The 23,759-nt window shown below is 41.8% G+C and overlaps 1 protein-coding gene across 2 annotated transcripts in view; it reads right to left on the bottom strand.

The window, feature by feature from the left end:
- Positions 1–23,759, bottom strand: part of WDR70 (WD repeat domain 70) — a 308,613-nt gene that overhangs the window by 19,436 nt on the left and 265,418 nt on the right. For both annotated transcript variants that reach the window (XM_056112067.1, XM_056112068.1), the window contains exons 14-17: positions 13,099–13,199; positions 10,998–11,077; positions 9,033–9,149; positions 6,452–6,614 (exon numbers count right to left, since the gene is read on the bottom strand). In XM_056112067.1, the coding sequence (XP_055968042.1) occupies positions 6,452–6,614; positions 9,033–9,149; positions 10,998–11,077; positions 13,099–13,199 (461 nt within the window). The remainder of the gene's footprint in view (positions 1–6,451; positions 6,615–9,032; positions 9,150–10,997; positions 11,078–13,098; positions 13,200–23,759) is intronic.

Below are 23,759 nucleotides of genomic sequence, written 5' to 3'. Positions count from 1 at the left end.
TCCCTGGAACCTCTGCCTGACACCAGTCTTGGTTGGTTTCATTATTCCTCTTCAAATCATGAGTTGCTTTCTCCAAGAAATCTTCCTAGTAAATCACCTAAAAAAATACGCATTTTGGTATATCCTTGATATCAACCCCTTGTCAGATGTGTATTCGGTGAATATCCTTTCCCATTCTGTAGACTGTCTTTGTATTTTGGTCTCCACAAGAAGAAAACATCCAGCCCCATCAAAAAAATGGAGTAAAATGAATAGAAACGTTCTCAAAGAAGAAATCCGAATGGCAAAAAGGCACATGAGAAAATGCTCTACATCATTAATCATAAGGGAGATGCAGATCAAAACCACAATGAGATATCATTTCACACCACAGAGACTGGCCCACATCCAAAAGAACAAAAGCAACCTGTGTTGGCGCGGATGTGGCTAGAAAGTTATACTCTTTCACTGCTGGTGGGAATGCCGACTGGTTCAGCCCTTTTGGAAAACAGTATGGACGATTCTCGAAAAATTAGAAATTGCGCTCCCATTTGACCCAGAAATACCACTCCTGGGAATATATCCCAGAGAGGCAAAAAGGTATAGTCAAAGTGACATCTGCACTTGTTTGTTCATTGCAGCACTCTTTACAATAGCCAGAATCTGGAAAAAAAATGAGTGTCCAAGAACAGATGACTGGTTAAAGAAACTTTGGTACATCTACACAATGGAAGTACTATGTAGCTGTCAGAAAAGATGAAGTCATGAAATTTACATACAAGTGGTACTACATGGAAAGTATCATGTTAAGCGAAATGACTCAGAAAGAGAGGGACAGACATAGAAAGATTGCATTCATCTGGGGAACATAAAGTAACAAAATAGGAGACTAACACCCAAGAGTGGCCGAGATTAGTACCAGGAGGTTTTCTCCATGGCTTGGAGGCCAGCCACACATGCTAGGGGAAAAGGGAGCTCAGACAGAGAAGGGAGCACCAAATAGAGGGTGTTGGGAAGATCCTCCCAGGATGGAAGAAGCATGCTGAAAGTAGACTATAGGCCAAACATGATTGCCACTCAATGCCTCTTTTGCAAACTACAACACCCAAAAGCAGAGAGAGAACAGAGGGGAATGCCCTGCCACAGAGGCAGGGTGGGATGGGGGATTGGATGTTGGGAGGGATACTGGGACCTGTGGTGGTGGAAAATGGGCACTGGTGGAGGGAGATGGATATTTGATCATTGTGTAATCAAAATCAAGCACAAAAATTTGTAAGTCTACAACTGTACCTCATAGTGTTTCATTAATAAAAATTTTTAAAAATATGCATTTTTTGTATAGTCGAAGTGACATCTGCACTTGTTTGTTCATTGCAGCACTCTTTACAATAGCCAGAAACTGGAAGAAACCTGAATGCCCAAGAACAGATGACTGGTTAAAGAAACTTTGGTACATCTACACAATGGAGTACTATGTAGCTGTTAGAAAAGATGAAGTCATGAAATTTACATACAAGTAGTACAATATGGAAAGTATCATGCTAAGCGAAATGAGTCAGAAAGAGAGGGATAGACATAGAAAGATTGCATTCATCTGGGGGATATAAAGTAACAAAGTATGAGATTAATACCCAAGAATAGCTGAGATCAGCACCAGGAGGATTACTCCATAACTTAGAGGCCAGCCGGGTATCCTAGAGGAAAGGGCAGTTCAGATAGAGAAGGGAGCACCAAATAAAGGATGTTTGGAGGATCCTCCCAGGAGGGGAGATGCATGTCGAAAGTAGACTATGGACTGAACATGTTTGCCACTCAATGCCTCTTTTGCAGACCACAACACCCAAAAGGAGAGAGAGAACACAGGGGATTGCCCTGCCACAGAGACGGGGGGGATGGGGGGATGGGGGTGGGGGGATATTATCCATGGTGGTGGAAAATGGGCACTGGTGGAGGGATGGGTATCTGATCATTGTATAATCGAAACCCAAGCACAAAAAATTGTAAATCTACAACTGTAAAAAAAAATAAATAAAATAAAATAAAGGGGAAAAAATAATAAAAGAAAAAAAAATTGACAAAATAGAATAAAGTGTATCTTCAGTGCAGTCCAGAGGGGGGGGGGAATATGCATTTTAATTTCAGAGCCTGAATCTAAGGAACCCAAGCTAAGGCACTATACTTTTTTTTTTCTTATAAAAAACAGCTCCTAATACCAAAGAGGAATGATGATAGCAGAATAATATGTAAGGTGGGTCAGTTCACCAAGAACTTTTTCCAGCATGCTATTTTTTTTTTTTTTGCTTTTTGGGTCACACCCAGTGATGCACAGGGGTCACTCCTGGCTCTGCACTCAGGAACCACCCCTGAAGGTGCTCAGGGGACCATATGGGATGCTGGGAATCGAACCCAGGTCAGCCATGTGCAAGGCAAATGCCCTACCTGCTGTACTATCACTCCATCCTCCAGCACGCTAATGTTTTGACAACTCTTCAGGATCCCAGTGTTCTCAAATTTGATGAGAGGATTATAAAAATACATGAGGATATCAAGAAAACAACTGAATATAGTTCTGATAGTACAAAAATACACAGCTACAAGTTTCTACAGTATAGCATTTTTAGTAATTACAAAACACTAGGAACATTCAGGGGACTGGAGATGATCTGTCCAGCAGTAGGGTGCTTGCCATATGGGGCACCCCATCGGGTCCCTGGGGCTCGACAACACTAGGAACATTCACAGATATGTGGGTGACTGAGCCATGGCACAGTCACATAGAGGAGCAACTACTACGCAGCTGTGAAAGAATGAGCATCCACTTTGGGGACTGAGAGTGAGTTCTGAGGGATGGGGATAAGTGAGGAAAAAGGAAAAGCTACTCCATATTCAGCTACACAAAAGAAAACCAAGGAAGACAAAGTGAAAATTGAAAAGACTGAAGCTGTACAGGGGCTGAATGGGAAAAGAATGAGAAAGGCTGGTGTGAGGATGGGGTTATGGGGGTACTTCTCTGAGTCTCTTCTTCCAAGGCTCACTCAGCACCCAGCACCATCCACTCCCTCTCCCATCCCTGCGACACATACCCGAAATTACATAAACACTAACAAATAAGCCTACTAGTATCTCAACACAAATGAAAGACAACTCTAATGGTAATGAAGAAGCTATAATGTACTCTGAGCAATCTGGGGAAAAAAGTGTTTTGACAGGATAGACAGTAAGGTCAGAAAAGATAAAACAAAAACAACAAAAAAGTCTATAGACAAGTTGTGGTCCAGTTAGGGAAAGTGCTCATGGGGGTCAGTAATTTTGAAACTACTTCATGTCCAGACTAGAATTGAACAAGTGAATGTATCAATGAGCACTGAGTTTCTCACTCCTAGAGAAAGAAGTCACACATATGGAAAGAGGAAGCAGATAAAAGAGCCTTGTGGGAAGGACTGCAATGAGAGGCAACAGAGAAATAAAAATTGTGGGTTTTTTGAATACATAAATACAGGTGGAGAAGTATATGAGTCTGTGTATGTGTAGGTGAGCGTACATGCATGTATATCTGATTTTTGTCAGCTGGGAGGACTCAGAATGATCCTTTAATAGCATGAGCATGCCTAACAACAAACTGCTGCTAAATACCAGTATCTAACAAAACGGAACCAGCACTTGGAGAAGTGAAAGAGGGCAAGAAAAGCAAAGATTAGCATGAAATATCTTGTGACATCAGAAGGCAAGAAAGTGCTTAAACATATAAATAAAGAATTTGTTGAAAGAAAGGGATTCTACTGGCCAAAGTTAGAAGAATTTGAGCAGCATCCTAAATAATGATAGTACTAGACTTTAACCCTAGAATAGAGAACCCTGAAGTCCATATTAATGAATTAAAAAATACTTGAAAAATAAATAAATCTGCAGAATGAACAATGACTTCTCTAAGCAGTATTCTAAGTTACTAAACCTCGAGGAAGGTAAAGGTAAAGGCACTCCCGTTGATCGTCGATTTGCTCGAGCGGGCCCAGTAACGTCTCCATTGGAGACTTTGTTGTTACTGTGTCTGGCATATCGAATACTCTCGGTAGCTTGCCAGGCACTCCGAGAGGGGCGGAGGAATCGAACTCGGGTTGGCCATGTTGGCCGCTTGTAAGGCGAACGCCCTACCCGCTGTGCTATCACTCCAGCCCAAACCTCGAGGAAAAAAAGGGAAAAAAACTGTTTACAAACTTTTAAGATAATTCTCCTGTTGTAGGAGAATCTACCCATGGATGATAAAATTAGAGTGCAAAAGTTTAATTTTGAAAAGTATTTTCAAAATTAAAACATCAAAACAAAGAAGTTAGAAGTCTAAGAGGAAAGATGCTGGTAAACTTTATGGTAAAGAAACTTGGCCTTGGGACCTAGAGATACCATAGTGGGTAAGACTCTTCCTTGAAAGTGGCTGATCAGGGTTCAATCTCTGCTACCATATGTGGTCTTCAAGCCCACCAGGAGTGATCTCTGAGTACAGACTCAGGAGTTAGCCCTGAGAATCACCAGGTGTAGCCCAATCCCCTCCACCACCACTCCCCCCCTACCCCCGACTCCAAAATAATTGACATTAGTCAAATGATCAAAATCAGAATCCCAGTCCCCAAGGCATCTTGTCCTCAAGGTCTAGAGATGCACAGGGAATGGTGCGTGGCAACCTGATTATGGCTACTCCCTTCAAAAGCACAGTTTCATTTCAATCACAAGGAATAGCACATAAATCCAAACAATGAAATTCTACAGTCACAGACCAATAATCACTGAAGGTATCAAGTCACAAAGACAAGACTGAAAAGCTGATGGTGGTGGAGTCTCAATGAAACAGTTACAAGCAACAGGTTGCTGAAACAGAGAGGGAGGTAAGTGGGGAAACCGGAAGTGATCAAATAAGGCCTGGAGGGAAGTCCATTGTGTTTCCACATCATGCTGCTCTCCTGGTGGAGGGTGTTACCATTCAGGGAAATTCAGTGGAGAGTACCTGGGAAATCTTAGCTGTTTTTGTAACTGTTCTCAGAAATCTAAAATCAGCTCAAAACTAACCATTGAAAATCCCACCATTCTATGTCAGCTCTTGTCTCGAGTGGTAGTAGACCTGGTTTAGTGGCTTCAGAAACCATTGCAAGTCCACCCATGTTACATGGGCAGAGGGAATCTGAGCAGGCTGGCCCCCTCCCTGCCCAAGGAAGTGTTACTTAAACATGCAGCACTACATGTAAAAGCCAGAAAACTGCTCCCTCATTTGCTTTTAACTCAACTAAGATAACATACACGCAATGCTTCCCTTTTTTCCTTTTTATAAAACATGTGTATAATGGGGGCTGGAGTGATAGCACAGCAATAGGGCGTTTGCCTTGCACGCAGCCAACATGGCCGACCCGAGTTCGATTCCTCCACCCCTCTTGGAGAGCCCGGCAAGCTACCGAGAGTATTGAGCCTGCACTGCAAAGCCTGGCAAGCTCCCCGTGACGTATTCGATATGCCAAACACAGTAACATCAAGTCTCATGATGGAGAGGTTACTGGGCCTGCTCGAGCAAATCGATGAATAACGGAAGGACTGTGTGGCTGTAACTGTGTATAATGGACTTCATATCATGGCCTCACACTAGGCTATCATTACGAAGCACATCGCCAAATTAGTAATTTATTCATAGCAGAGTTTCCAAACTTATTTAAACTTCTACCCCCTTTTTAGAAAAAATTAGTCAGTGAAACCGGAAACCTACCTTTTTAAAATAAAAAAAAAAGAAAGCACCTCCCTCTACTAATACAAGGCTATGACCCACCCCCACCCCACTAATTCTAACATGCCCCCTAGGAGGCTGAAGCAACCAAGTGAAAAACACAAATTTGCAGTTTTCATTGAGAGTCTTTTAAAACTATCTCAAAGTCCTTGCTTTCTTCTATTTCTTTTGTTTGTTGGGGACCACATCCGAGGTGGTCAGGGGTTACTCCTGGCTCTGCAGAGAGGAATCACTTCGGGAGAGATTGGAGGAACCATAGAGGTTACTAGAGACTGAACCTGTTTGGCCACATGTAAGGCAAGTACCTGACCAGCTGAACTATCTCTCTGGCCCCCAACCCCATATTTTCTTAATTACTATCCTTTATTATAATTTACGTGGTTACTATGTGTTAAATTTTATGGTATCAAAATGCAAAACGACTACACCTCTCCTCCACCAAAGCACCTGCGACCTCCAGCATTGTCCCCATATCTTCTACTCAGGTCTTCTTCCCCCTCCCCACTCCACCACTATTAGTAACTAGTTTTGTATTTTAATTCCCAGAGTTTGTCAAATAAGAGAACAGAAAGCACTGAACAATGTTTTTAAGTTACCTGTCCTATACTTCATGTTCAAGAGTAAAATAACAGGTGGAGACATCATAACCCAGAAGGAAATACTATGTTTCCCCCAATTCATCAAACAAAATAGGCTTCCTCTTTTTCTTACTTGGAATAAGCAGGAGAAACCCAATATGGGTTGTCTTCGGCTGCTTTTGCATGACGCAATATGGCTTCTCGGGGATTGCTATCATCGGTTTTGTCCAAAGCAATGTTCTTTACAATGTATGATGAGAGAGTGCCCCCGTGGGTTCCAACCCGGCCACCACGACCTGTTTTAAAGGGAGAAAAGATCAGAAATAAGAAAAGACAAGACAATATATGTGTCTGTCTTGTATGCACTGCACTCATCAGACAAGCACTGGCCTCCAAGGAAGTCCACTCAATGAAAGACAAAGTGGGGCCAGAGCTCAAATTTACCTGATCTAGCAGAAACAATTTCAGCCCTTTGGTTTGAAGTACACACATATTTAAGAGTATTTGATTATCATTCTGTGATCTTTCATTGATGATAATCCCAACCAAAGTGGGAAATCACCAAACCTCAATGTACCCATACAATTTTTAAATAGAAAGAAACATTTGTATCAGGTGTTTAATATATATAATTGCTAGCAATGCAGGAGGAATTACAATTAGTTTTCCTATAAAAATAATATTTACTACATGTTAATTTTACACAGTACTTGGCATCTACTAAGAATGTGTAGGAGAGAAAATAGAAAAGGTGAACACACTATTCACATTATTTTATTGCATTATAATTGCCCTTCTTCAAAGGAGCAGGGATTTGTTCCCTGATAGAGCCTCCAATAGATACTGTTACCTATGGTTAAACTTAAAAAAAAAAAGTATGATTTTTGAAGAGAATAAAAAACCACATGAAATGTATCAAAATGTTAATTTTAAACTCAAAATATTAGACTAACTAAGGAAATGAATACTTAATTGCCAAAGAGTCTGTCTGACCAGTAACCATACTTGCACTTGGGAGGAAAGAAAGTGATCTGTAGGCAACGTGATTGAGTGGGTCTGTATGGAAGAGATGGATCCAATTTGGGAAAGCTTAGAAAACAGAGAAGGTCATTTTCAACAACAAGAAGGGTGAAAGTACAAAAGTAGAGGAAGAGAAAATTCAGTTGGCAACTGGGGGCAGGTATGAACAGCATCTTCTCTGCAGGTCAGCAAGGGAGATGGGAGAGAAGTAAGGTGTAAAGCTTCAAAACGGGCTAGTCAGGCTAGAGCGAATCTCACTCTCTGGCAAAGTGAATGGACGCTGGGAAGCTCCTGAAGACTTGGGGGCAGTGGTGACAAGAAAGTGAGATGTGACTGGAATTAAAGTAACAGCAGAGGGATACTGGGATCTGTGGTGGTGGGAAATGGGCACTGGTGGAGGGATGGGTACTTGATCATTGTATAATTGAAACCCAAGCACAAAAATGTGTAAGTCTACAACTGTACCTCATGGTGTCTCACTAATAAAAATTTTTAAAAAAAGTTTAGGCATTAAAAAAAAATAAAGTAACAACAGAAGAAGATGGCAGTGGGTAGAGGAGAAAGCCTAGAGACCCAGTGTGTAGCCTGGAGGACTTCAATAAACCAAGCAAGAATATTGTTTACACTGGTGGAGGGATGGGTACTCAACCATTGTATGACTGAAACGTAATCACGAAAGTGTGGAAGTCTGTAATTGTATCTGATGGTGTTTCATTAAAAAAAAAAAAGAAAAGAAAACATAAAAAAAAAAGAATATTGTTCAGCCACGTTGATTCAGATGTTGGTGGCAGAGAAAAACAAAAAAAAATTTAAGATGGATGTGCGAAACCTTTTCAGTGATGAAGGTAGAAGCCAAAGAGATTTAGGTCTAAAATTTAGTTTGGATGATAGAACATGTTTAAAAAATGAAAGTTTTAGGAGTCTAGGACAAAGGGAAACTCCACAGGAGAGAGCTAAAAATGGGATGCCAGTGAAGTCAAGGGTGCCTTGTGTCCTTCTGGGATCAACTCTCTTAAAAACCCTACGAAGATTTTCACTCATCTCCCAGAAAGACGGGCAGCTCGACCTTACCAGCACAAATGTAAATGATGGTCTGCCTTTCCTGCCTTGTGTGAAACCTAAGTCAGAGTGGATTCTGGTCAAAGTGCCCAATGTGTTAAGTAGGAAGTCAATGTTAAGAGGTTTGAACCAGTGGTTAAAATACTGGGATTTCCGGGCTGAAGAGACAGTACAGCAGGTAAGGTACTTCCACTGCATGCAGCTGACCTGGGTTCAATTCCCGGCACCTATTATGGTCCCCTGAGCCCACCAGGAGTAATTCCTGAGTACAGAGCTAGGAGTAACCCCTGAGCATCAACAGGTGTGGTCCCCAAAACATTGGGATTCACTGGAACCTCAGAAATCTACCATGGTCATCAAATAGGCTCATACTGGAAACCAAAGAAAAAGAAAGTTTTCTTTACTTTAGCACCGCAGCTCTGCTTTTATCATGTTTATGCACTGGAATTCCTTATTGGATTCCTTGAAGCAAAAAGTTCTAGTGCTAAAATAGAAAATGTTTGAAAACCACTTAGCAGTACAAAGTCTCTGAAGTCTGTACAAAGTCTATGCAGTACTGAGGCCCAAGAATCTTCCCAATTCTGTGTCATTTCCCCCACTCTGCCTTGGCAAGTCACCCCCTAGATTATAGTCACCTGGGCCAGCCACAGGAGGTTCAGGTTTGTGAGACTTGAGAGGATCCAGTCTGTCCTTCTCCAGCTGTTTCCTCGTACTCCGTTGGCGGGGTTCACGGAACATAGGCAAGGCATGAGCTACAAGAAGTCACATTTGAAAAATTTCATTATAATAATAACCCTTCCATACAAAAACATAACTAAAGTATGACTAACTAAAAGATGAAATGGAAGTCATAATGACAGCCCTCATCTAATAACAAAAGACAGTCTTACTGTAACCAATTAGCCATTTCATTTGAGACCAGACTCATTGTTCACCTCTCCTGGCAACTAACAGCACTCAGGAAATCCTGTCAACTCCTGTCATGGAAACATCAGTGAGGTCCCCCATTTCCCAAACCATGGGTAGCAGTTAAGCTTAATTTCTAGGCATTTGAAACAAAACACTTAATGAAACGACTTCTTTTTTTTTTTAACAGGACCCAAATGTGAATAATGCCAGCTGCTTGCCTGTCAGCCCTGAAGTCTCCTCAGATGCCTCATAAACACTGGAATCACTTCACACGTTTATGAAATGTGACCACCTCTCAGGAGGAGTTGACAACACTGAGTAACCGGAAGGGAGGAGCACTTATCCCACTGAAACTGGGATAAAGGTTGCCTTGAATGCAGGGGGTGCCTAAATCTGCCTGTACGAGAACTTGAAGGGGGTGGGTCTGCTGATGGAGGTTTACTCCATGTCGAAGATCCAGAATATGAAAGAAAATAGGGATTGAAAAGAGAAGCTCTGGGGAAGAAGGAGAAGAATTATTGGGGGAAGAATCCACTATCTTTTCTTCTACTCAAAACACACGAGAATAGTTTCTTTGGATCCTTATAGGCAGATTAAAACCTCTTTTAAAAGAGAAAATATTTTCCACAGGGAGGGGATAAAAGGGTCAAGGCATAATAGGGAATTAAAGGGAATTAATAGCATGATGGACAAAAATGTCCAGCGTTCCAACACCCACTACACTTCACGCACAGCCAACAGGGGCGTGGGTGGCATCTCTCCCCAGGAAAACACGACTGCAGGGGAGCTGGAGAACAGTCTCACTGTCAGGCAATGTGACACAACAGTATTTTTAGGAGAGGGGGAAATAGCTTTTCACTTCAAACAACCTGGAGGAATTTAAGCAGGCTCTGTGTGATGACATGAGCTAGATTGGCTATGACACCACTTTAACACTTTCACTTTTGCAAAAAAGTGTCGTGAGATCTCTCTCTATAGGTCAAAAGGTCCATGGGATTTAGTCTAACGTGGGACCCACCAGCAAAGAGGAAACAGCAGTACAGTGCCCACGCGCCCCCCCACCCCCACCCTGGGCTTTAGACCGAGATAGCGATAAAGCCCACAGGGGTACCTGCAGCTAGCTGCTCCGTGGCTCTGGGACACACAGACCTACCATGCTAACTACACAGTGGGACAAATGTGGCAGCAACTGCTCTGGCCCAGTGAGATTTCTGCCCATGCTACAGATGGCTGTGGATGTAAAATGTCTTGGATCAGCCCCTCACATGATCAGGGAATTCGGAGGGTAGAATTTAGAAGGGCCACTTCATTCTGCTGATCAGGTTAGCTGATTGACAACCACTGGCACTCAGTGATAGAACTAGACAAACCCAGGTTCCCTGATTCTAAGACCTCATTCGTGTATATTCTTAGAACAGATTGTTATTCTTTAAAAGGCTGCTATGGCGTGATGCATTAGACTTTAATATCCTACTCTCTCTTGGGTTGAAAGTTACATGAAATAATGCTATCCCTAAAATAAATTGCAGAAGCTAAGGTGGTTAGCTCTTACATGACTGTCTGTCCCAGCCACATGCAGGAAATTGTGTGCAATGTAACTGGGGGCTTTTTCTGTCCCTGGAACTTGAGATCCATTCCACGCTAAGAGCAGCAGAGAGTCACACACTAGAGAGACAGCACTGACAACTTACGGGTGATGATATAGTCCTGGGTGAGAGTCTCTGCTTGTTTTGCCTTCCGCTGGGTTTTAACCACACACAACTTCGCTCCCCTACAGGGTAAGAGTAAGAGCAAATTATTTTCTTTACTTGGTCCTAGAAACAAAGTCTATGCTGAAATCATTAGATACTTTCAGGAACACACTGTACACACCATCTTGCCAAGTCCTTGACTTTCTAAGGGGACAGCAACAGATGGAGCCCTCTGTGATAAGAGAATAAACTTATGGGAAAGCAAGTCTGCCAGCAAATGATGACTACTGAATAAAACAACGGGAGAGGCAGGACTGGAGAGCGAGAGCAGCGGGTGGGGTGCTTGCCTTGCATGTGGCCGACCTGGGTTCAATTCATGGCACCCTATATTGGTTTCTCAAGCACCCCTAGGAGTGATACCTGAACATGGAGCTAAGAATAAGCCCTGAGCTTCACCAGGTGTGGCCCCCCCCAAAAAAGAAAAAAGCAAAGGAAAAGAAAGAATGAATGAGAGAGGCAACCAGGCAATAAGAAGTTAGTCAAAACACTATCTATAGAAAATAGCAACAAGTTAAGACCTTAGAATAACAGTAAGATTAACAAGCCCTTCACCCTAAAGGTCATAGGGTGCAAGTTTTCATTTATGGCCCAGATGAAGCCATCTTGGGTGGTCTATACCCCAAATGGCATTTGTCCACATCTCAATTATAAGAATACAAGTGCCTGGAGCCGAGACAGCTTGGCAATGTTATCCAGGGGCTACAGCCCAAGAATGTGTGGGATCAAACAAAAGTGGGCTTAGAATCTTTTCTTTTCCTTTGGAATAGTGAGTGATTCCTTTTAGAAAGAACAAATACAAATAAACATACTTTTCCCAGATTCCAAAGACAGTGCCCTCTAAGTGCAAGAAATCATGCAGTTTCCATTATTTTCTTAAGTGAAATGGACTCCTCATTCTAATTACATTAGCATCTTCAATTGCTTTATTGAAAAAATACACAAAGACAATCCTCTTAATTCTGAAATTTTGCAATCTATAGCTTGATTTTGTAGGGCATGGGCTCCTAGTCCAAAACATTCTGAAGAGAGGGATGCCTGCTGATACTTAGCGTCCACCTAGAGTCCAGAATTACCATTAACAGAGATGGTCTCCTAATTTTCTGGGGAGGGGGCCTCCCCAGCAACACCCAAGAAGCTTGGGGATCACTCCCAGGGATGGTCCACCCAGTTTGATGCTTGGGACCTATGAGGCAGTTGCTGCTTAGAGTCTACTGGGGCTTCCAGGGGCCATCGCCAGTGAGGCTTGAAGGATGCATTTCCTTCACTTCAAAAAAGGCGGGCTCTTAAAGCAGGCTTATGGGGGACCCCCATAAATTTAGCTTGTAAATTTTTATACTGGTTAACTAGCATTAACTCTCGAGAAAGAGCTAAACAGAGACTGTACCTTAACAAGGGGGTGGGGGGAACCCAAACAAGAAACATCCTTTTGAGTGCTGGTGGCAAGAAAAATGGAAATTACTGAGGGACCGATGGAGTCTCTAATGATGTTTTCGGATCTTTGAGATACATCGAAAAGCTTAAGTATGGTTTTGCAGGTGGGCAGACTGAAGGGGAAAATACCTATTCTGTCTCTTTGGCTGGTAGAGGACCATCCCACTAAACATTCAAACTGAGAACTGTTAAAAGCCTAAACAGAAAGGGAACAAAATGGACTCCCCATTTCCATTTCCTGAAAGCTGTGAGCTCCCTGCTAGGCTAATCCCTTGCATGTACACTGCTAATGCCACTGTCCAGGGTGGTATGCGAAAATGCAAAATGGGCAAGTCTCCCCCCTTTGCACTCAACATTTCAGCTAAAGAACTGCAAATCCCTAGGAAACTTTCACTTTGAATTCGGTCTAGATCAAGGGTAATTTCCAAATCCTCTTTAAAGCACAATTCTAGGAGTTTAAGGCTTTACTCTGTGCCAGCTGCTTTTTCTAAAAGGGTAGGTCCCCATCAAAGGAGAAAATAAATAAAGGCAGGGGCCAAAGAACAGCCCTCCCCCCCCCCCCCCCCCAGTTGTTGTCATCCATCTAAAAGAGGCAACACTTCTGCAATACCTCTGACTCTTGTTGGGGTCATAGTAGACTTTGGCCAATCCGTTTCCGGTTCCCACCATGATCTGGTTCAACTTCGGATGCCACAGGCAACGGACAACACTCTGCAAAGGAAAGGCATGGCAATCAACCAGACAGCCAATGGAAGAAGGAACTGGGGCTGGGACCTTGCTGGCTAGTTCGCTCAGTCGCTCAGCTGCCTGATTGGTTACCTGCAGCTTTAACAAGGTTTCTTTGGTGCCTCGAAGGCCTTGCTCCTGAAGTCAAGTTACCTGCCTTCAGTTACCTCTGTGGTAGCTAAGGAAAAAGGCCGTTCCCTGCCTGACAGACGAGCCCTCCTTTCCTGACGAGCCTGAAAACCACGGAGCCGAGCTCTCCCAGCCAGCACTGTGAGCCTGGCATCCTGAAAGACCGAACCTACATAATTCAGGGCTGCTTCCCACTGCAACCGATTTAGGTCTCAGCGCTTCATGCTTTTACACACACAATATGTCCCTCTGGACAGCAGATTGAGGCCAGGTGGTTACTGTTTTTAGTTCCCAAAGATCCAAATCTCATAAAACTTTTTTTCAGGAACAATTCATACTTGCTTGCCTTGAATAATATCTTCCTATTTGTGAGAAAAACCAGCAGGACAATAGCAGAAGTGAAACAGACACAGATTACAAAGGCCCGACATTAACCTGAATGAAAAGCTGTGTTGAAGTGAAGGTTCACTCTAAGTTCTGATCCTCTGAATTCATTACTGGCGAAGAAAATAAGAGGTGCTCTGGGATCAAAAGAGAACCACGAGCTCTTGGTGAGAACTGCCGCCTGTTTTTAATTCTAGTCTCCAGTAAGAAGGTAGAGGAGGGCAGGCTGACCAAGGATAGAATTAATAGGTGTGGTGTTAGGAAAACTAAAGTTGGTAAGCAGAGACACCCTGGATTAGGCACTGGAGAATTCACCTGGAAAAGTAAGAAATGAGTTGAAGCATCACTTCTGTGTGCATAAAGAACCTATTGCATGCCAACCCATGTACAAGGACTAAGGAAAAATGGGCACTAGTAAATAGTATCCTCTTCGGTTAAAAAGAGAATAACTGGGAATCTCTGATAGACATTCAAGCTCCACCTCTCAGGGCCAGAGAGATAGTGTAGAGGTTAAGGCCGTTGCCTTGCATGTGGCCCACCCAAACTCGATCCCCAAGTACCTCCAGGAGAAACTCCTGAGCAGTGTCAGGCCAGTCCTGAGCATCACTAGGTATGCTCATCACTAGGTATGGCCACACTGCCCCTCCAAAGCACATCAAATAACTTCAAATCCTCCTGATATTCCTGAAGAATTAAGTAGGCATGTCAAAGGCTATGCAGGGCTTCTCGTTCATGTTTGCAAGAGTGGGTCTTAGGTTTCCTGCCACTGAAGAGGATTAAGATGTTCTCAAAATCCAAGTGGCTGTGTTTTCCCTCCCCATTCCACCCCACCACCACAGGCATCAGGAGGAAAAAAATGGAGATGAAAAGACAGGATTGGGGGGCAGGAGATAGTACAAGGGTCAGGGCAACTGCCTTGCATGTGCCCAACCAGATTTAGTCGCCAGCACCACATTCTAAGCATCACTGGGTGTGGTCCCCGTGATGACACCGAGCACTACCAAGGTGGCCCTAGTGGAACATACACTGAAAGAATAGGCAAGGCCTGAGCAACAAGCATCCCCAGTCGTGAGCACTGAATTTGCTGAGCCTGTCTTGCTGAGCACTGCTGGGTATGGCCGTGTGCCCCCCTGAGCACCACTTGGGAGGTACCTACACAAAGGGCAGGTTTTGAAATTTGTGGCTGCCATCCCCACCTAATTTTTCTTTAATCTATGTTGCCTGCTATCCAGTGTCTGCTAGAAGAGTAAACTTATAAAACACAAACAACAGTGAGTGGATATTAATAAAGTCAGACAATAATCATACTGCTAGAGCTTGATGGGGGTGGGAGAGGGATGTTTCTTTGTATGCATTGCTTTTGTGACCTATTTCATGATGCAAGCATATGATGTCATCACATTTTCTCCTAATAAAATTTCTGGGCTTTAAGTACGTCAATCAGTAGTTCAAGCACAGCCTGACTTCCATGGGGCTTTGCCACTGACCCCAATCTGAACCATGGACAATGGACTCTCTAGATGGTCACAGGCAGGTAGAGGGACATATGAGAACTATAATTTCATAAATTGTCCTGAGATAAGTTCACTGGAATCAATACATATCTTCTTCAATATTTGCTTAAACAGATCATCCTACTTAAAAATGATTCCTCGCAATTCCCCTTACTCGGTCACATTCTTTGCTTTTTCTAGAGCACTTTCATTTTTAACCTAATATATAACTTATTTTTATTTATGCCTATTGTCTCTCTCCCTTCCCCATCCTATTCGGGAACATAGGACCCACAGGAGAAACAATATTAATCTTTTTTAGGTAGCAATGTACCCAAGTACCTTAGAGTCTGGTTTTCAGTAAATTTTTGCTGAAGAAATGAAAGTTACAGTTCACCCGTCTTTGGATTGTTTTGCTAAGCATAGTTGGAAACAATTTTCAAGTTAATTCCTCTACCTATGGGGAAAATTCATTTCCCCAGATCATATACTATCTTCAAATATCCTAGAAACATTGTAGGCTTAGTTCAGTCTTAATGTGAGTCTAAAAATAGAAATGTGTACGAACCAGTGAGCAAGAGAGAGGGGTTTGCAAGAACCCTGAGAAATCTCAGCCACCCACACATGGTCCCAGGACAATTTTAGGGCACAGTACTAAAATTATTTCTCTTCCTTGACTCTCTAAGGTCTGGCTAAGCAGTCTAAGATTACTGGTTCTCAAACATGTTTTCAAGTGAACAGGGTGCAGAATTGGAGAAGATCCACAAGGTAGGCTTGGTAAATTCCAAGACACACAGCCAAACAGGCAGTTTCCAGGGGCAGCGGGTTACTGTTACTCTCTCCCTCAACGCTGAGGGTGTAAATGTTAGAGAGGCAAGTGCCCAGGCCAAGAGACCAATGTCTGGTTGCTTTCCAGGGAGTCCCGGCTTGGGGCACTGCACCTCTATTCCTGTTCCCATCCATTACCCTCCCAAGCTCTTAGACACATGGGTAGTTGATCAGCAGCAGTGATAAAAAAGAAGGACACTTACCTGTCTTTTAGCACAGCAGCAGGGAGAAGGCTAATGAGACCCCCTTGAACTAAAAGGCCATTCCAGAGCTCCCATCTCCTGTGGGTGTGAGTCACTAAACACAGCCAGTAAGGGCTCTGCAAGCAGTCAACTCAGGCAGAGAGTACTTAAGCCTCAATTACCCTAAGACTGGTTATTAATCAAATACTACAGGGATTCTAAAACATGGAATGAAGAAACAGAATTCAAGGTCAAAGGTGGGTGGGCCTTTTTTGTTTATTAATATTTATTGTGTGTGTTTAGCTAACCTTTATAAACTTTGCAGCTAATGCTGCTCCTCACTTTGTCCTGTCAAGGAAATGCATCTTATAGCAGAGAGCTGGCCACAGGCCAAACCAAACACTCCCTGAGTCGGCAGCAGGGCTGGGGAGCAAGCAGAACTGCCATGCTGCTAACTTGTCAAACACACATCCCGGGCTTTACTTAACAACAATGGGACACGTGCCTGCTAGAAGCCAGAGGAACTATAGGTAGACAGACAAGCTACAACTACCGAGAGGGCATTTATTCCATCAACCATCCACCCAAGACTTCCTTCAAGCTCTGTTCTTCCATGGCTGCAGGCCCGACACATTGAGACTACCAGAATTATTGAGCAATTCGGCAAAGGAGGGGTAGAAAGTACAGGTGAATCAAAGGACCTCGAAGAAGGACATCCTGACATAACAGCTCGTGCTCTCATGAGATTCAAATGGCAGAGCCCACTCTAGTGCAAAGAGAAAGTAAGAAGACCTTTTTATTCCTACTCTAATCTTCATCTTAGCAAAACCCACGGGCCCACTCATGGCTTTCCTTAGCTACCTAAACTGAACCCCATTTTATCAGAAAATTAAGTTTGTCTTTTTAAGCCAAGGCCCACTTTCACTTTTGCATTATAAACTGGCCATGTGGAATAACCACAATCTGCTCCAAAGATCTCAGTGCTAAAAGAAGCTCTCAAGAAAGCAAAGCCAGGTGAACATAAGCAAGGTGGCCAGGGGTTAGAAGACTTTTATGTACTGGGCACAGAGATCTTCCTCTACATAGATCCCCAAAATAAGGAAGGACGGAAGGGGGTGGGGGAAATATATACAAATAATAGTTCTTGTGCAAAAGTAAAAAGGCAACTAAAAATTTCCAAATTATTTACTTCTGAGGACTTTTTTTTTCTTTCACTTTTTGGGTAATACCCAGCAATGCTCAGGGGTTACTCCTGGCTCTGCACTCAGAAATTACTCCTGGTAAGTAAGTACTATCGCTCTGGCCCCCTACTGAGGATTTTTTGTTTGCTTGCTTTAAATGAAATTGTGGCAGCAAAGGAGGAAAGGAGAAAGCCATCAATAAGAACATAACTATGTATTTCAGGACATGATACAAAGGGAATCAGTAACTATTAAAAACATTTTATTAAGTAATTGAACCCTCACAACTTACTCCAAAATTAAACATCTCCGCTCCATTGCATGAAAGAAGAAACTAAGGCCGAGGGAGAGAAGGTAACCTTACCAATACACTCTACATCACATAATTTGCAGGTGAAGGCACTGGGGTATCAGCATGGAGGGTTTTTTGTATCCAAAGCTTGCTCCCACATTCTACTTAACTATGTAAAATCCTTTTTTGGAAGATGAGAAGGTAGAGATGTGGGAGATCTTAAATCATTTCCAAATCCACCTAAACCAGAAGTAGAAATCTCAGTATGTTTATATTAAAGAGCAGATGGTATTACTAAAACCATAAAGGAAAGAGCCAGCTACTACCCAGTTCACAAATGTTACTATAAAAGAAATCAATGTCTGTGTAACATCTTAGAGGTCTGTAATGCACATATCCAAACAGCCACCCCCTTATTCTCTTTTACATGCTAAAAGAAGCCCAACATCCTTTATAATTTTATATCTTAAACATGATTATGATGAAACACCAATTCCTGATCCTTCCCAGCTGCTGACCCACATTATAAACCAAACTCCATCTGTTTTTTTCACGTTTGGTTTTTGTCGTATAATACAAAAATGGATAAGCCAACTCAGTGATTCTTGGGAAGAACAAACAATTTTCAGAATTCTAAATCAAGATCCGCACACCTGGGTGTGAAGGAGATTGTCACGTAGTTTTGCAGACTTGGACAGAGGTGGTTTCCTAGTCACAGAAAATCTTGGAAGCCTCCAATGTACTGGAAAGATCATGAGTATGCTGATCTCCAAAGCAAAGGACACAGATAAGGATGTGAGTTCAAGGGGCTGGGAGATAGTACAGTGGTTAGGACACTTGCCTGCCTTGTGCTCACCTGCATTCTATTCCCAGCACTATAGGGTCCCCAAGCATTGCATGTGTACCCTTGGAGGGACCCTGGGTATCTGGGTATCCATGACACTGCAGGACCCAAGCAGCACCACGTCCTTAGGCCCTTGCAATTGGCGAGAGAATTACCAGTGGGATGCTCATGAACTTAACCTGGGAGATTCCACCCTCCCCCGCCAAAAGGAAAAATGTGAGCTAGAGAAAAATAAAAAGAAGACTGATGAAAATGTGCTCTAGAGAAAGGCACTCTAGAGAAAATGTGGAGAAAGAACTAAAGACTTTTACAAACCCAAGTTACTTTCACTAAGGAGAAAACAACACGGCTTTACACATGGAAATACTGAGGCGGAGAGGGAGAGGAATAAGATGAGAATTCTTCAAATCTTTCAAGGTCATTTGTTCTCTCCTCCCAAACCTTTTTCTTAAACTTGAATTTATTTTGCAGCAAATATGGGCCCTGGGGCTTGGCCTCATCTTTCTCCAATTCAGGAAGCAAACCTGGTGAGTAAGCTTCAGTCGCCAATAAATAAGTCTCCTCAACACCAATCTGCTCTCCATGGGGACATCCTTTAAAAGGAAAAGATTAAACACAGATATTTTCCCTGCTCTTCTCTCAAAGAGAGCACATTCCCGTCCTTTCTCCCTCCTCCATTCTCTTCCATCTCCAAGGATTTTCTTGTGCAACTGTCATTCTTTGCTGGAAATTTTCTCAATCTTCTCCCTTTCCTGCTCCAAACCCTTCTCTCTGTGATAAACCAGAAGAAGCCCAATGGGGAGAAGAAAATCTGCTACACCATTTGTACAAAAGAGTGACTGCAAACAAATGAACAAAGAAAATGTGTTACCTGCACTTGCCAGGTAATTAATTGGCACTCAATTCTCAAATTAATTCCCACCAAACTCATGGAAAAATGACTTTATTAAAATGAGTTTATTTACAGCCTTAACTCTTAAATTAAGGTAACTGCTAAAGCAGCAAAAATCTGGAAACTGGTAGTTGTCCTTGGCAATAAATGAAACACATCTGTATCTGATAATAAAATTGCCTAAAGAATTTCACGACGAGAAAAAGTTCTCAGAGAAAATGGAAGGTCTCTTGGGTAAGAAAATTAAATGCAATTTTCTTCATCTAACTCAAAACACGAAATATTAGTTTGAGAAGAACTTAGGAAGGCCGAGAAAGCACAAATAATGATTGAAGAAATTCAGGTAATCTGTCTTATTAATGAGAGTCTGGAGCAGGAGACAAACGGAAGGGTAGAAGCCACCAGGCAAGACACTGGTCTCTGGCCCCACACCATAGCAGTCTACCAGAAGCAGGACTTGCTAGGCGCTTATTGCTCAAAGTTCTACAGAATGTTCCATTGGTGGGCATATAGTGGGTAACGGGTGTGCCAAGGCCCTCAGGCTTGAGAGGAACAAGGAGCACTGCAATCCAGATAGTCACCATGAACCTTTTCTGGCTAAAATATCTCATCTTATCACCCAGTATGGGGACTCAGTCTGTGAAAAGTCTTGGAAGCATGATAGAAGGTCAACCTCTCTCCATGTACTCTATAGACACCCAGGACCCTCACTCTTCTTCACTTATCAATAGTCAGAGATGGGCCTAAGGATAAAAGTAATTATTCCTTTGCTTATATGAACAAAACAAAATGAAAATGAGTAAAATTATATATCTACTAGACAAAAAATGCATATGATGAGTTCTTGGAAATCAACAAGTATAGAAGATAATCAAAAACATTATGAGAAATACTGAATCTCAAAAGAGAAACGGTATAGGATGTGTAAAACACTATTTATATTAATATAGTACTGGTAAAGACGTTTTATGAATCATTCTCTTTTATTTAGTCCTGTGGAGATCTCACATCACTTCTTCATAGAAGACATAGCATTATCTATCACTCCCCAAAAGGAAAAAAATACACTGGGATATTTGGCAATTACAGACCTCTTTCTTTCCCGCACTATACATAATTGTGAAAGTCTGGTCAAAGCTCTGGTAGAACAGCTGGAAAACTTGTTACCAAAGATCATTCATCAAATTCAGGCTAGGAGAGGAAAAGCTGCCACAGATAATCCTACCAGGGGGCTGGAGACATAGCACAGTGGGTAGGGTGCTTGCCTTGCACATGCCTGTGGCATCCCATATGGTCCCCTGAGTACTGCCAGGCATGATTCCTTAGTGAAGAGTCAGAAGTAGCCCCTGAACATCACCAGGTGTGGCCAGAAAAAAGAAAAGAAAAAGGAAAACCCGACAAGGCATAGTCTTTCACTGGCTTATCAAGACATAATATGGAACGGGGTTAGACAACAGAGTGGCAGTCACTACTGTATTACATGTTAGAGTTAAAGGGTGTTTTTCCATGGGGCTGAGGAAAATATTTTAATGATTTGCTGTTCAAGCAATAAAGTCTACACAAGGAAATATAAGTTTAAATATCAATTAAATCAAATCTCTTATATAAAGAAGGAAAACAAAACAAAACAAAAACAAACAAACAAAAACAAAAAAACCCTTTCTTGTATAATCCAAAGGTTAGACTGGAAACAAGAGTAAACAGAAAAACATTCCTTTGAAAATCTGACACAGTATCTTTTAATACAGCATGTTTCCAAGTTAAATGGCACTAGAAAATAGATAAACTAATGAACTGGACAAGCCAGACTTTTGGTTCTCACTCCTTTCTTTCAAGTATTTCATGAAATCTGAAGTAGGTCCTTTATGTTGCTGTAGTTCCCAAAATGAAACTTTGTCAAACAGATAATTATAGTAAAAAAGCATCTCATCATAGATCTCGAATTTGGATATTCAAAATATTAAATATCTACAGCAGACAGTATTATAAAGGAGAATACTGAATACTACACCCAAATAACTGTACCTGAATCAAAAATCTACTAGTTAAAATGAATTTATAGAAAATAAATTGGTTCTTTTAAGAGACTAGAGATGAGAACAGAAATGAAGTGTTTGTGTATGAGCATTTCAAAATTAGTCTTCTATTCTTAGGAAGAATGATTATCATTTTGTACAAATATAGCATCAAATTCCAACAAATGCTTTTTTCAGAGTGTACTTTAGAAAATAGACCCAAGAATAGATCATAGTTATTAACAGTGTAACAACCAAAACAAATCAGTCTCATTAGTTCTAAATCACCAGCATTTTAAGCATCAGCATTAAAACTGTGTTTCCTCTATTGAATTCAAAACAGCCATTTTAGTAGGCCTACATGAAAAAGTTATTTCATGTTTTAAGAAAGCAATTAAAATGTAATGTGTACTTCATTCACTAAATCTAAAAGAAAACATTTAGATTTTGAAATTTCAAATGAATTAGAAAAAATTAACAAAAAGCAAAATCAAGAAAAGATAGTAGAAAATTACAGTATGTTCTAATAAAAACATACTAGAATAAAAGATGAAGAGCAACACCTAAGGATAGTAGAGATGAGGGTCAGGAGGATCGCTCCATGGCTTGGAAGCCGGTCTCACAAGTTGAGGGAAAAGGTAGCTGGCATAGAAAAGCGACCACTAAATAAATGATGGTTGGAGGGCTCGCTTGGGGTGGTAGATGCGTGCTGAAAGTAGACTATGGACCAAACATGATGGCTGCTTAGTACCTGTATTGCAAACCGTAACACCCAAAAGGAGAGAGAGTTAAAGGGAATGTGCCTGCCCACAGAGGCAGGAGGTGGGAAAGGGTGGGGGTGGCAGGAGGGATACTGGGAACATTGGTGGTAGAGAATGGACACTGGTGGAGGGATGGGTACTCGAACATTGTTATGACTGAAACAGTCACAAAAATTTGTAAGTCTGTAACTGTATCTCACGGGGATTCATTAAATTTTTTTTTAAAAGGTGAAGAGCAAAATTAATCAGTACATTTTGCACCAAAGGCTTACTATGTGCCAATTATACTTGTTAGTAAGCATTGGGGATATAGTTACTAACTCCACTTTGGTTACTGGAGAATATAGGAAAGTATGACATGACAGCATAGAAGAAGAAAATAAAATTGCTGAGAGAACATAAAGCACAACAAAATGCTGTTTTTAAAAAAATAAAACACCACAAGTTTGCTTCACTTAGAAAAGGGAAGATTGAGCAGTTACATTATAATCTTCAAGGAAACAGAGGATGTTGATCAGCTGTTGTCCAGCTCCACTAGAACTGAAGAATGCGAGCTCTGTGCGAGAATGGGCGGTCAAAGCTAATTCAGAGAGATGTGGTAGTAAGGGTTCTCAGAATGAGCTCTTCAGGGAAGTGGAAAAATCTTAAGAAACCTAATTTTCCTTTTTCCCTTTTTATTGACTTATTTTTGTTTGTTTCATTTTTAGGGCCATATCCAGTGCTGCTCAGAGCTTCTGGCTCTGTGCTCAGGGATCACTCCTGGCAGTGCTCAGGGGACACATGCATTGCTAGAGATGGAACTGTGGTTGGCTACATGCAAGACAAGCGCCTTCACACCTGTACTCCAGGTGTGAAGGCACTCCAGCCCCCAAAGTGAATCTAATTTTCAAAGAGGAGGGTGAAGCTGTTGTTCTAAGGTAAGTGAGGAAATGAACTCTGGTGGGTAATACTGATGGACTCTAGCAGATTGAGCCTGATGCTAATTTAGCAAGAGTCAGCATCTCTGCCTGTGTGTTGTTAGGTCAGAGAAGAGAGGGGACTCAGTCTCAAGACATACAGCATGACTGTCTTGTAAGGGCCCAGCTCATGGAGAAGCATTCTCCTAGGCACGTTGGCTACAAGCCCTACCATTTCATTCTGTGTCTGCTGTAATTTTGTCAATTTTAAAGTAATATCCTGGCTTTAGGTAAGGCAGAGAAACATTTCACTGTTTAGAAATGCAATTCTAAAACCTGGGCAGAAAGCACCAAGCACCTACTGGAGGACACTGAAAGACAAGCACAGGGTGTGTGGGGATATTCATTCAGAATTTAGAGTCACTAAAGCAGAAGTGATTATTTCTCCCACTCAAATACTCGTCTCTCTTAAAAAATGTGTTAAAATAAATTATTTTGATGAATAAACATCAAAATTTAAGATATAAAAATAGGAACCACTGAGATTTCCTTTTCACTTAGCTTTAATATGGCTTGACTGAGCACTGTTATTGATTCCACTTTTATATCCATTTTTTTACAATGCTTCATTAAAATATTGTTTATTTA

Source organism: Sorex fumeus, unplaced genomic scaffold (genome assembly GCF_029834395.1).
Source record: "Sorex fumeus unplaced genomic scaffold, SorFum_2.1 ptg000015l, whole genome shotgun sequence".
Classification (NCBI taxonomy): Eukaryota; Metazoa; Chordata; class Mammalia; order Eulipotyphla; family Soricidae; genus Sorex; species Sorex fumeus.
Note: the sequence above shows the minus strand (reverse complement) of the source record. Positions and strands in the feature narration are given on the sequence as shown.